Source organism: Fukomys damarensis, unplaced genomic scaffold (genome assembly GCF_012274545.1).
Source record: "Fukomys damarensis isolate Sample0158 unplaced genomic scaffold, DMR_v1.0_HiC HiC_scaffold_37, whole genome shotgun sequence".
In the NCBI taxonomy this organism is placed as follows: domain Eukaryota; kingdom Metazoa; phylum Chordata; class Mammalia; order Rodentia; family Bathyergidae; genus Fukomys; species Fukomys damarensis.
This window is the reverse complement of record NW_022900949.1, coordinates 25601486-25616594: the sequence shown is the minus strand read 5'-3', so window position 1 is coordinate 25616594 and position 15109 is coordinate 25601486. Positions and strand designations below refer to the sequence as shown.

At 41.6% G+C, this 15109-nt stretch overlaps 1 protein-coding gene across 1 annotated transcript in view; it reads right to left on the bottom strand.

The window, feature by feature from the left end:
- Positions 1–15109, bottom strand: part of Cubn (cubilin) — a 263953-nt gene that overhangs the window by 149119 nt on the left and 99725 nt on the right. The window contains exon 28 of the mRNA XM_010607108.3: positions 10633–10783. Within this exon, the coding sequence (XP_010605410.1) occupies positions 10633–10783 (151 nt within the window). The remainder of the gene's footprint in view (positions 1–10632; positions 10784–15109) is intronic.

Sequence of the window (15109 nt, the reverse complement as noted above, 5' to 3'; positions counted from 1 at the left end):
CTCTCTCTCTCTCTCTCTCTCTCTCTCTCCCCCTCTCCTATCTCTACTTTAAAATATCTGCCAAGGAAATGAAATAAATCTGAGGCAAGGAGACTAATTTCCCAGATATAAGTTATGCCTAAATTTATGCCTAAAGCTACTAATAGCTATTTTTTGAAAACCCCCAAACAGGAAACATGTAGTCCTTATGCAATATCCATGTTCAGCACTTACATTCCATTGTGAAATATTTAGTCTAAAATGCTGCATTCTTTCAATTTTACTAATTTAGTAGGCTACCTCTTTGAGGGAAGATCTCAATTTCTTTTCTTTATTGGTCCTCCATCCCTGAACTCTCTCCTGCAGGGAGGTTGCGCCGCACCAGCCTTGTTTCCATTTTTTCTCTTCTATTTGCACTCTTTTTTCCTTGTCCCTTCTTCCTTCCTCTCTCCCTTTCCTTCCCCCTTATTTCCGTTCCCATTTGAACATTTTCTTCCCATTTCCCAGTATCTATTATACATTTCAGTCCTTATTTCCACTTTCGGTTTCTCACACCAGAGAAATGATGCAGTAGTTCATCATGTGTGTTGGAGGAGGGGATCAAATAAAGTTAAAAAATAAATGAGTAATACAACACACAGGGCACAAGGGTGTAGCTCAGTGATAAAATATGTTCATCCTGCACAAGGCCTGGGTTTACTCTCCCACACCAAAAGATAAAAATGAAAGGATATACCAAAAGCAGATATTCTGAATTAGTTCCTTGCCAGGCCATGTGCTCCCACCCTGCCATGGGTCTCCCACATTTTACTGCTTCTTAAAGAATGAATTGTGTAATTTAATAAGGAGCCTTGGAACCAGGAGATCGCCTAGGGAGGAAAGGCTACATACCTATCTTTCAAAACATTCGTTATTCTGAGAACTTAGTTATAGGTTTATCTACCATTAGCTCTGAAATTCTTTGCATTGCGGTCTTTCCAACGAGCACTGAGAGGGAGAACCTCTCCCTTGTAGGCAGAGTGAAGCTACGGCAGGTGAGAGCTGTGGACTGCAACAACACCCTCGGTTTGATGTCCTGATCGCAGCGCTCACCGGACTTGAGTCTGGACAAGTCCCTGGATTTCTTTACATCCCCTTCCTCCCTTTCCCATCCACAGCATGGGGGTGATAATGCTTATTTCAGAGAATTATTGGGAAGAGACACACGAGAATGTTTTAAAGCATTCAGCACATGGTAATCACGTTTTAAAAAAATGATAACACCACCAAAATAATAAATAAATCAGCTGTTAAATCAGTGTCCTAAGCATTGACTCATATTTGTATTCACTTTTTATAGTGCAATGTAGTTTATTTTGCATTCTTAACCTCTTAGGATGAATTTAAAATTACAGATAGGTGGCAAAATATATGTTGTTTAGCCTGTGAGTAGTCCTTATTATAGGAAGGGAAAAAATCAGGGACTACATACATTAATGTCATTACTTATACACAGAACATCAAATTCTCTTCTATGGGCTGGTGGGAGTGCAGACTGGTGCAACCACTGCGGAAATCAGTTGGAGATACCTCAAAGAACTAGGATTAGAGGTTCCATTTGACAAAGCTATCCCTCTGCTGAGTGTCTTTCCAAAGAATTAAAAGAATCATACCACAGTGATATATGCTCACCCATGTTTATAGTGGCACAGTTCGTAACAGCTAAAACTTGGAAACAGCCCATTGCCCAACAGTCCAACAGCACAGTTGGAGACTGGATAAAGAAGATGTGGTTTTTCTATAAAATGGAGTACTACTCAGCCATAAAGAACGAGAAACTAGAGTCATTCATAGGAAAATGGATGCATAATGAGGCCATACTCCTAAGTGAAATAATAAGACAAATGTGTAAATACCGAATAGTTTCTCTGGTGTGAAAAACTAAAAGTGTAATAAGATCCAAATTGTATAATTGATAATGTGAAATAGGATGAAAAGGGCTAAAGGAGTAGGAGAAATGGGAAGGCTGGGGGAAAGGAAATGAGGGAAAAGAAAAAATATAAGAAAAGAAAAAAATAGAAACAAAGTCTTTGTAAATAGGGGAGGGTGGAGGGGGTGAAGGGAGAGCAGAGGTATGGGGAAAAAATAAGAAACAAGATACATCATGTAACGGTACAACTTCCCAATGATGAATGTAACTGTACTGTATACCTAAAATGTACCAATAAACTCAGTGAAAACAAAAACAAAAACAAAAATTCTCTTTTACAGGACTGTTACAGTCCTGCACCAGAGACTCATTCTTTGTTTAGCGAGAGGGTGACTGGTATTAGTTTCTCTAAGAACACAGCAGCGTGCACATAAAATAAGTCCTTCAATACATAATGTCTGAGATAAATATAGTGCTATTCAAGAAAATGCTCAAAAAGAGAAACCTCTGAGGACAGAAATTAGTGTTCTAACTTGAAATTCATGTTTGTTCTGTGGGTTTAGTCATCTTTGGCTGTTACAATATTTGAAACTTTTACAAAAACAGCGTCTGGTTTCTTTTTTCATGTTGCATGAAAATGTGTGGAATCCCCCCAGAAGGTCTGTGAAATTGCTATCAGTTATGCTACTGCTAGGAAACCAGAACACAAACAGAAGATTCGAGAAAGCCCTTCCTTCTGGCTCAGATCCCAAGGACTATTCCAAATTGTGCAATATATGACTTGGGAAGGTCATGGTGGTTTGAGGGTTTTTTTTCTTTCTTTCTTTCTTTTTGTAACTGTTTCAAAGTGTAGCACTGGAAATAGAAGTCAAATTTTTTCAAACAGTAATGGCATGGGAATCGGGAGTCAAGACTCTTACAAGGCCCCTTGCTAAAGACTCAGAACCAACGTCAAAGGCAGGTCAACTGTGTGTATTTACTGTTGTTGTCAAGGAGGAGAGAATGTCAGGAGTTAGCTTTTCCACTCATTCTGAAAGGTCTGCCTATGGTTCATGTTGCTTCTGAGCACTGGGTCTTGGCTGGAAAAAATCTCCGAAGCCAAGGCAAACAGAGATGCAGGAATTTCTTAGTAAGTTATTATTCCAAAAGGTGCATTATTGGTAAACAGATTGTGTGTGAGATGAGATCTTGCTGTGCTGCCCAGGCTGGCTTCTCGCTCCAGGGTGAAAGCAATCCTCCCACCTGAGCCTCCTGAGTGGCTGACCTTACAGGGGTACATCACCATGCCCAGCTCCGTACACAGATCTTTCAAAGTTATTATCATGAAAAGAACTTCTTTGAACATTTGTAACCACGATTAAGACTTGGCATCATAATGTAGAAATCTGTGCCTTGGTTTCACACTGAAATGTTCTTAATTTCCAATATCCATCTTTAAAAATATTTTTGAAATATCACAAAAATAGAAGCCAAAAATACAAAATTGGATAGAATCGTCATAATAAATAAGCCTGGGTAGAGTATGTATAAATGTGAGAGAAGAGAGGAGGTTAGTCAATATTACGGAAATATTTTTTAGGGAATACTTATTAAATTAAACAGAATTCCTGGTTTTTAAAAACTTCTCTTTTTCTTAAATTCTATCCAAACCAAATGGGATGTGTAGTTTACATCACACTATAATAACAAGCTGGGGACTGCACGTTTTTACTGATTTGTCTTTACTAAGAGTTTGCTTACAGGCTTGGTAAATTAAAGATGTGCTCGTAGTCATAAAGAGGTTCCTTTAAATGCAGAAACGCAGGTGTTTTACTACTTCTCTGTGTGTGACATTATATTTTTCACAGCCTAGCAGGAAATAAGACTGAAAGCAATTCTATCACCAGCAGAGAGGGAGGTCCTGGCCTGAGATTAGGTCCAGACAGCACGAATCAAAGCCCAGCCCTGAGGGAGTCCTGGAATCCTTGTTGACCGCAATTCATAAGATCACTTTCATTCATTGCGAATATCATACCTCCAGGTTCTTGTGAGTTTTTCTTCCCATGTGGGACAGACCACACAGAGAATGACTATTCAATAATAAAAAAGGTCTTAAGATAATTTTCACATGTGAAAACCTCGGTAACGGGTTATAGCTTCAATGCAAAGGGAATGTGGCAATAGTGTGTCAGAATTCATCATACAGCTGGCCACACAGTCCTTCTGTGCCTCGGTTTTGGAGCCATTGACGTGTTGCCCCCCCTTGATCACCGGCCATCTGGACTCTGCAGTCCTGCAACCCCAGCTCACTATCCACAACCCATAATGGTCCCCTTTGGTCCCCTCTGTCCCCACGGCACTTCCTCCAACTCCGGTCCCCCCAGTGACGCTTCCCACATCCTGGTTTAAAGATAACAGCAGCTGCTATAGGAAGCTCAACTCATCCAGCTGGCTGTCAGAGTTCTGCGGAACACAGTCCACGCAGGTCTGTGTAGCCTTAGGTCCTGTTGTCTTCACTGTATTATGCCCACCTCTACCTCCCTCTTTGCTCACGTACTACAGGCATCATCTACTAATTCTTGCTCTGGTCATTGTTATATATCTCTAAACCCACACAGTGATTGTCCCGTCTTATGGCCTCCTTACAGGCCTGATGCTAGGAACCTGCCCTTTCAGTATTTCTGCTCACTTCCCACAACTGTTTCCTAACTGTACTGTGCACACACATCTTGAAGACAGACTAACTTTTCTATGCCTTCAAAACCCTTGTACAGTGTGGGACATCGTTAGCAACTCCAGGTTCACGGATCTGTGATTTCATCTCTGTCTCTCGTCTTCATCTATTTTTCATACCGTACCTCATGTATTCTGCCACAAAAGGAATGAAAAATAGCAAGTTAGAAGGAATTCCCCTAAAAGACCAACAATAAACAGAAGCACTGAAAGCCCATTTGGGGAGAAATGAGAGAGGACTGAAGAGAAACCTGGCTGACTTCCTGCAGCTTCCTGGCCTGTGTTTGCAGGTACGCATCTAAGAAGCCCTTTTGTACAGTGCCTCATGTTCACAGCCTGCCAGAGGGGCTGGCTCACTTGCAAACCAAGCTAGTCCCAAAGGGTCTGGATTCTGTTTTTAAAATGTTTTCCTAAACCAAATTTGGAAAATGCTTGTGCCTTGAGAAATCTCGTTAATACTAAAAAGAAGATAAAATGGAGAGGCCTCCATTTGAGAGGCTGATGTCATCTATCTTCCCAAGGAAAGGCCATGCTTTCCTTTGTGGAACTCCAGGGTGACATCACCTCCTCATCACATGCCACTTTGCCCTTCCCTCCCAGCTCCCTGCTGAAGCATTCACTTCCTTTGCAAATGTCACTCTCTTGGCTTACAAAGCTCCTTGACCTTGTTTATATGCTGGATTCCATTGCCAAGTGAAAGAAGGCCTCTGGAGGAGCAGGCAGAAGAGAGGAGGGGTGTGCACAGCTGGCTGGGAGGCCTCTATTCACACAGCTTGTGGACAGTTCTATCTGCCCTTCAACAACCCAGACGGAGGCCCCCAAGGCCGAATTCAGCCTCCCAACAATGCTGCCAATGCTGAATACTGTGAACCGATTAGCGAGGCACGGAGACTGTGGCCATTTCTTTATTTCCAGGGAGGGACTCTCTTTGAGGGCCCGAATAAAGCCACTGCAGTGTGGCTTCATCTTACGTCTACAGAGCCACTTTGAAAATGGACCCACAGAGAAAGCCCATTTGTGGATCTATTTTCTCAAAGTAAATAGAAGATTTGTGCAGTTGACAAAGACGCACATTTGGTAAGCGGATTTATTTATGAGTTACCAAAATGAAAGAAGTGTGCAGGGATTCTTCCTCCACAGGAAAGCTCAGGAAATGATGTCACCAAAAATTCTGAGCCCTCTGCAAACACGGTTTGTATAGCTCTTACTACAAAGCTTGGAAAAGAGCAAGAGAAGAAATGCCCTGAGATGTGATTTGATTCTGATAAAGGGACCAGAAGTTTAAAGCTGCTTTCTCTGGCCAGGCGAAGAGTACAGCTCAGGGCCAGCTCTGGATGAAGGTCCTGAGCCTGCCACCTGATTCTGAGCAGACATCTAAAGGGGAAATGCAGAGATTGAATTGTTTTTGAATTTTGTTCTTGCTGATGCATTTTACACACCCACGTATGAACTCATATATGCATTCGAGAATCATCTGCTGCACTTGAAAATTAAGAGTGCAGTTACGTGCTGCACAATAGTGTTTCAGTCCATGTCAGATGCACATGCCACACAGCAGACCCGTAAGATAACACCCCAAGTGACACTGTAGCAGTCTCATCAGGGCAAGAGTGCTCTGTAAGGTTCCCACCTGAGGAATCTGGCCAACAATGCATTTCTCAGAGCACATCCTCAATGTTAAGTGATGCATGACTGCAAGTTTAATATTTATTTGTAGTTTGGGCTTCATCCTGTAATGAGTCTCACAATGCGCCATGCTACTTCAATCCTTCAGAATCCTACTCCAACCCCATCTTTTTTTAATGGCGCATGAAGGCCGTGCATAAAGAAAGAGGGTGTGAACCATGTGACTGCCTGAGTCCCTGCCTTCCCGCTGGTCAGGACCATAGCGCAGCTTTCCATCCTTCTAGAGGGCTGCAGCCTGTGCTCTCCGTTCCAGCCACTTTGGACTTCCGTTTCTCATGTATTCCCTGCTTCCACTGGTTCTTCTACCTGAAATCCTTTCTTTCTCATATTTCCTTACTAACGTCTTGCTTAGTTTTCAGATTCTTGCCCTAAGGTCCTTTTCTCAGGGAAGACTTCCCTGACTGCTTACCCAGCCCAGGTCAGATCTCATTGTGTGTTCTAGTGGTATTTATAACAGTTTTAATTGTCTATTTATTGGTGTATTTGCCAGATGGCCAGTTCTCCCATTATCCTGTAAGCTCTGTGAGAGTAGGAACCATGCTGACTGGTAAAAGTCATCTTGTATCCCCAGCCCTAGAAGAGTACCGGGCACAAAGAGCACCTTAATATCCAATGCATAAATGGACGAATGACAGTTCACAATCTGCATCTCTGTATCTTCAGTTTACCTCCAGTGGCTAAGCAACGGCAGCACCTTTCCATTGAAGACTTCCTTTATCCTCGTCTTCTCTGTTGGCTCCTCTACTGAGGTTATTTCATGTTACAGACATAGTTCAGATGCAGGGTATAAAGTCTGTGCTCATGGCTTTGTATAACTATGGTATACTGTAGTTAATTTTGAACATCTCTAACTACTGACAATCTCCTTCCCAAAGATTCCCAAGTATAATTTATATATATGAGAGACACAGAGAGATATCATTGGCAGAACAGTTTTAATTTTTTTTTTCCAAGTTCTGCTCCCAAGTGGCCAAATGTTGTTGCATAATTGGCTCCAAACTCAGCAAGTGTTCAGTAATTGGGGGAAAGTTTGGAAACAGTAAACAGAAAAAGAGAATACACAGAGAATGTCTTTGACTCTCCCCAAAGAAGACAGATTCCAAATAGAACTAGTAGAATAAAACATTTCCCAGCAAAAACTCAAGGCTTTCACCAGAGGGCTGAAAATGTTGGCTGGAAGAACTCAGTGATACAATAACCTGGGTGTGACCAGTAGTGACCATTCAGTCAAGCTCCTTGGAGTGGCTGTGCACTATAGGGCTAGAACAGCCGCGGGGAAGTGGGTGCCCTAGGATAGAAGGGTATACCTGCAAAACCATTGCTCCCGACACTGTTTATCCTGACCGCAAGACTGAATTATTTAGCACTCGTCAACACAGATCAACTGAATCCTATCTATGAGGGATGGAACCCAGGCAACAGGTACTCTTCTAAACTCCCAGAGAATTCCAGTAGGCATCTTGGCTGAAAGACCACCTCCTAGAGCCTGGAGCCCAGGTCTCCTGGTTAGCACTTCGTACCTTCCACCTATCTGAACCCAGGGAAGTTTTTTCCCCTTTCAATCTTTGAAGCAGTAAGATTCTCTCTTATAAGGCATCCAACTACTGTACTGCCATGATGAAAACCAACTGTTAGAACAAGGTGCCCTCTGAACACCACAGATTCCCCAGTCCTTAGGGATACTGCCTATGAGTTTATTTCTCCAGACTTCACATCCACTCCTGCCTTGTTCCTCAAAGTGAAGTCCCGAGTAGCACCATGAACATCAACTGAGGTCTTGTAAGAATTACAGATTCACAGGTTTTACTCCAAACCCCCTGGATCAAAATCTTCCTTTTCACAAAATTCCAGTGAGGGCTAGAGGTGGACCTCAGTGCTGGAGCACATGCTTAGCATGCATGAGGTCCTGGGTTTAATACCCAGTGCTTCAGTGGATAAAAAGAGAGATCTCAGTATAATAGTTCTGTGCATATAAACAACTGGGAAACCTTTCTGCTCTGGAGATTATCCTTGAAAAATCCAGGCCATTTTCTGGTATTTTCCTGTCCCTTTTATGACTTTTCAGGTTTCCTCTACTTAGAATGATGTTTGTGGGTCACAGAACACGAGACATGGACTGTTTATATCTAGATGTACCTGGCAAGCCTCATGTGCTCCTAAGTAGGACTTTGTGGAGGTGACTGGATCATGGGGGTGTGATAATCATCAGTAGCTTAGTCCACCGATGCATTTGTAGGTAAACGTGATGTTGGGAAGTGAAGTCTGGTCAGAGGTGGCCACTGAGGTGTGGCCTGAAAGGGTTCATCTCTTACCTGCTCTGCCCCCTCTCTCTGCTTCCCACCACCATGCCTTGAGAAGCTCTCCTCCGCCAGGCCCCTCCGCCTTGCAGCCACCCTGCCTTGGAGCCAGCTGACTATGGACTGAACCCTCTACAAACTGAGCCAAGATAAACCTCTCCTCCTTTGAGCTGTGGGTGTTGGATATTGTGTCTCAGTGATAAGAAAGTTACGAAGACATGGACCATGGTGTAGAAATGATTCAATCGAATCCTTTCAATTATCAGATCAACGAGTCGACTACTCTAAGGCTAAATCTACATTCCTGATAAAGAAGAGGGTTCAGAACTCCCACAGAGTTAATTATTATAGCTCACTTACTTTGGGAATTCTTAATTTATGTTTGAAGTTGCAAGCAGCTCTGTGAATTACCATAGAATATTTTTTAAACACCGAGAACCTTATATGTATATTTTACTGTAAATACACTCAGTCCCCAGTTCATAACCTCAGAACATCTAACACTGTTCAGTACACACAGGTGATCCTCCAATTACCATTGTTAGAACTTTTTTATTACAATGGCATAAAAGTGATAAGCATTTGGCAGAAACCATACTTTGAATTTTGAATTTCCTATTAAACACTTTATTATTAAATAGGCTTTGCATTAGATGTTTCTGGCCCATCTGATACTATAGGTTAATGTAAATGTTCTGAATATGCTTAAGATAGGCCAGGCTAAGCCATTTGTTCAGTAGGTTAGATGTATTAAATGCATTTTAATTGAAAATGCAATTTTAATTTGAAAATGGCTATTTTCATTTTACAATGGATTTGGCAGAGTAAGAACCCGTTGTAAGCCAATAAGGTTATGGGCTGATAAAGTACAGCTCTGTGACAGGGCAATTCTGTGTGGCTCTGAGATTCCCATGGGTGCACTATAACGTGAACGATCTCTGAAGAATGAATCTTGGCACGTATGTGTGCTCACCTCGCTTGGGTTATCTCCAGTTCTGACAGGGGCATCACAGTTTAGGTGGCTGTGATCATTTACTGAGTTAGCATTGAAACTCCACTTCTCTTTCTAGTGGACTGAGATACACCAGTGAGCCTTAACACCTCAGTTGAGAACTGCTGCTGTGATCTTCACAAGACTACATTTTTCAGGGATGAATCAAGGTAGATCAATGACTCATGAACTCCAATCACCAAACTAGTTAAGGCATAGGTGCCAGGGGCGTCACTAGTCTAGGGTGGGGCCATAAGTTTGCATTTCTAGCAAGGCCCTAGTGATGCTGCTGCTGCTCTTGAGAATCACTGCTCTGAGACCTCTCCCTATTGGTTGGCCTACAGAAGGTAAATCTTGAAGTCTCAGGCCTTTGGTTGAAAACAACTTTTCATCTTCAGAGGAATGATGATCTGTACTTGCTTCCTGAACCATCAATGTGAAGGTGGCTCCAACTGTACCCTTTGGCAGGTATAATGCATATAATACCTGGCTTCATGCATTCAGCTTAAATGCTCTGCTCCTGTTTATCTCTCAGCCCCACCGTTTCCTGATCTCTTTGACTGACTCCCATTCTTTCTCATCGATTACTATCAGTATTTCTTTGCTTAATGTCCAGATGAGCCTTCGCTCATCCTACTCCACGGTACCTGAATGTCACCCTTCCTGCGTGACACCCACTTTGCAACATAAAATGGTCAAATATTGCTATACCCGGATGGATGTGAGTCTTTATCCTTAGTAATTTCATTCTGTTTCCTTCTTTATCTCATGCGATTTGTTTCTGCATCTCCTCAAGTACTAACTCAAATTTCTTCCATTTTGACTTTCCTTCCAGTTGTCTGCCCTCTGAACCCTGGCAGGATTTAAGTCTTCACTTTCTACTAAGGTCTGAGTAAATTTTCTAAAGCCTGACACCGAGTTACTCGGTTTCATCATTTGTTTGATTAGCTTGGGTTTGTTATTTGTTGATGGCATTGTTTCCAAGGATGGAATCAGAAAGGGAACGACTGTTGGACAAATAGCAACTGAAATACAAGTGAGATGAGTGTAGGGCTTACCATGAACCAACCACTGCATCTGAAATCCTTTCTCATATTGGCTGACTCCATCAGTGTGGAACAGCACTTGAAGCTTGGAGGCCGTGGTACTCCCTGACGGGGGAAGATCTGTCCCACAGTAGCGCCCAATCCGACGTGGGCCATCATAGAGCTGCAAATAAAGAGAAACTTCCTAATGTAAAAGCATTTCACATGATTTGTCCAAGGAAAAAGCCAAGTCTACTCAAACAGCAAATGCTATTCCCTGGTCCAAAAGCTAGAGGTAAATCTGCAGAGAGGAGTTGAATATAGGAGGTTTAACATAAAAATTAAAAATAGGTAATTGCATTGAGAGGGCTTTAGAGATGTATCTGAATTCTAAGACCCGTAAATTTGGAGACCCAACTATTAATTTCTTTGTTCTACGTCAACATAGCAAGTCCAAAGCATAATCCAGGTACAATATAGGGAAATGGGTGGCTGAATGAGGTGCCTTTGGGTATTAATGAGACCTACAAAATGCTCAGTGAATAGCAGCTATTACAATTCTGAGAGGCAATTTGCTAAATAAATACTAACTGTAAAAAATTGGACATTTTAGAAAGGTATGAGAAAAAGGGGAAATACAAAGTTAGTAACACTGAAGATAAGCACTCTTAATATTTCATTAGTTCCGAAAATTTCTTTTGTTGATATCTTTTTCATCTGTGTATGGCACACACGTTTCTGTAGGTGGGTGTGTATATAAATTTGGGCTCCATGTTTAATTGTCTTCCCTGTTTTTCTCTAAGCATTTTGCAAAAATGGCCTGTATAAATATTTTCATTGGATACAAAATGCTGTATTAGTATTATAATTCTATTACTGTTCATTTAGGAGATTTATAATTTCTTGCCAGTATAAATATTTGTTTCATATTTAAACTTTTTTTTAAAAAAGATTCCAATAAAGGGATTTAATCAGAGTATAATTTTTGGTGGTTGTTGATTCTTACATTTATACATAAGAATGCATATTCTTACATTTCTTCTTGTTTTGCCTTTGGTGGCTCTAAGGATTGAACCCAAGACCTCATATGCTGGGTAAGCACTCTAGCATAGAACTACTTCCCTAGTAGTATTAAATCTATAATCAAAAAGTGTGTACCAAGATACCATTTCATTGGTAAGCTGACACATTACAGACATGTTCTTCTTTCCCAGAGAGCTTTCTCAGTGATGACTGCTATTACTTTTACAACTGCTGCCAATAGTGCAATAAAATGTGGCTTACTTTGTGATTCTCTTAATCTGTGTTACATTGGATACTTTGAAATTTTGATGCTGGGGTGTTTTGCGTTTCAAGGCTAATGGGCATTTACATTTCTTCCCTTGGCATTTTTCTGCTTAGGTCTTGGCCTCTTTTTCTAAGAAGTATTTCTGCAACCTGTTGTACCTTCTTTAATGACTTCATCAGATATATATCTCCAAATGAGAAATTTAAAAACTAAGAAAACTTCTCTAGGGTCTCTCTTCACTTAGCAAAGATAATGATAATCCCAAAAGACTGGCTTCCTCATGAGACAGACGATTGTATATTCTCTGAGAATATTCTGGTGTCCACGCTGAGCACTTTGTTTCAGTTTCCCTCAGGATGAGCTGCCTGTGACAGTAAAACGGAAAAGATCTAATTCACACACAACTTCTCCGGTTATTCTCTTGGAGAGAGGACGTATGGGAGAGTCTGCATGTACCTGCAGCAAGATCTACAATGTGCATTCAATAAATTGCACACTGGCCCAATTGTTTTACTTACAGAAATGTTAAGATATAAAATATTGTTTGAAACATGTTGATTGGAGTATGGAAAATTATTACCAAGTTTCACAAAGTAGCTCCCTCTGTGGAGTCTTCACTATTCCCTATGGTCAGGGATAGATTAGTTTTCCTTTGAAATCCTGTGGCTTCTCATTTGTACTTCTTTTGTGTAAATGATCACATCCCCGAGCATTCTACAGACAGGAGGCTTATGGTCCCTACTAACTGAATTCTCAGGGCGCTCTGTCTAGGGCCTTGAGCAGATCTTAATGAGGTCAGGCTCACAACGGCTCTCCAACGAATGAACACTGGGGTTTCCCCCAAACTGCCTTTATTTTAAGGATTTAATCAGCACTAGTACTTGGATCCTGTATAGCTAGGTAGACATTAAAATCATACAATGCTACACTTCATCTTAGATAGTAAAGGCGCTGGATCCTTTAGGGCTGTTCCATGGGGAAAAACCAGGTCATAAGAGATCATAGGTTTTGAAATCTTGACCTCTCACTGAAATCTCCTATCGGCTGCTCATTAGGCAGCCGTGCTTGTGAGATTTCAAGGAAGGTCACCGGAGACCGAAAAGGAGAAGCCCACAGGCATTGTATCATTCATTCATCCTTCAGCACAAAACCTAAGCTTTTTAAGCAAATGAATAAAGATTAGCTCTATTCTTCAGGTGTGTCACTTCTGCTTGTTTAAAAGAAATGCTGTCTTCAAATGTTTCTAACCAGGTTTCTAATACTCTACACATCTGACAGAAGCAGCAGTGAGAGAGGGAGAGTGAGAGAGGGAGAGAAAACATTAGAAAAAAAGAGGAAAGGAAAACAAAAGCTGCAGGTCTCCAGGCCCCGCCCTCTAAAGTGTCTGCGTGTGTGTGTGTGTGTGTGTGTGTGTGTGTGTGTGTGTGTTCCTAGGAATCCAGCTACATTCCCAGTCCCTTTATTCTTTGAAGCTTAGTGACCAAAGCTGAAATGATTTCATCTTTATCTATCAAAACTTAAGATTTCTCTGTAAGCATAATCACCTTAAGCCACTTACAAAGTACTGGGTATCAGGATGAGGAGACACACAGTGTTTTCATTCCACATGAGGCCACAAACAATACACAAAGTCTTTCCCTCTCCCTGCCTGGAAAGGTTAAGGGCTGTCACATTTTGACATGATTCAGAGGGCATTTTGTCCCTTCCTAGCCACGGGATTACCTCACTGAAGGAGAGCCTGAGCCGGCTGTTCAGTGGTCTCAAATAACACATTGTGAATGAGGTGGGGGAGGTGGAAGGGAAAGGCAGTGCGGGAGTCGGGGCCGCTGGTGAATGACAATCAGGTTCCTTTTGCCTTTAAGGAGAGGGAAGGATGCATTGAAATAAACATCAGATAAATATTTTTGAAACTGCTTCAGTGTAATGGCAAATAAAGTAACGGATTAATTAGTGCAGAACAATGCCTCCATGAGAAAAAAAGAACCCTCATACCTTCAGTTTTATGTCTTTTTAACATTTACACTTAATTAAATCAGCGTTTTTGTTTATGGTCACACAGAGGACTAATGTCACCCTCACCTCTCACCTCCACAATTCATTCCCGCGCAAATTTACCACACAAAAAGTAACCGTCATTTTTCAAAGTACACAAATACAGGTTACCATGGAAACCAGTTGGTGTCTTGCTGCTCTGGATTCTCTTTTCAGAGCAGAATGTTAACCACAGGACATTCCAGCTGTGACTCACAGCCATTACTGGCTGGCTTGCCAGCATGGATGGGAAGAGTCCAGTTTCTTCTGCTTTGAGAGTCAGAGATCCACTCTGAGTGAACCACATTTGAAATGCTAACTTAGTTCAATTTAAAAGAAACTCATAGGCCGCAAGACTCTCACCTCGAAAATGCAGATGTAATTTATACAACTGTGTTCAGAGGACTGTTTTGAATACTTGAAATTATGTTTCCACTTTCAAGTTGGTCATTAAATTTATGTTCAGATGCAGATATCTGTATAGCATAAAACCTCCTGTGTAAAATCTTTTCTGTTATTCTCTTCAAGAGACTACTCATTTAGGACTTTGGTGGTTTAGATCTCCCTCACCACCAGCGGGACCCAAAAATATCTCAATCACTCTCAGGACACACAAAGAGGAAGGAAATCGCTTGCCTAAGCCAAACTCACCAAGGTCTATCCACTTCCTTTGTGTGGGTTTGACAAAGCATTTACAAGAGCGTGAGTAGCTTTGGACCCCATGGCAACACGAAGTTAGTGTGGTGGACGCTTCAGAATTGAGGACCCATACAAGATGGAAGATATAAAACTGAAGACACATGAAGGGCGGTCAGTCACCGACAGAGCCAGTCCAGTGTTCTATAAGACTGGCACTGCTCGTTTTCTTTTGTTTTGTTTCGAGATAGGGTCTTGCTTTGTTGCCCAGGCTGACCTTGAACTCCTGAGCTCAAGTGCCCCTCCCACCTCAGACGGCCGGGTAGCTGGAACTATAATAGACGTGAACACTGACTGCTTAGACTATAGCAGGGTTTTAGGTAATTTAGGAATCACTGGAAGTCAAGTTCTAAGGGACCAGGGACCCAGATCCCTCTAATACACGCCTCAACCCACTCACTCCATAGGAGTCAACTTTACAAACTCTGAAAAGAGAAATGAACTTCTCTCTCTCTCTCTCTCTCTTTTTTTTTTTTTTTTTTTTTTTTTTTTTTT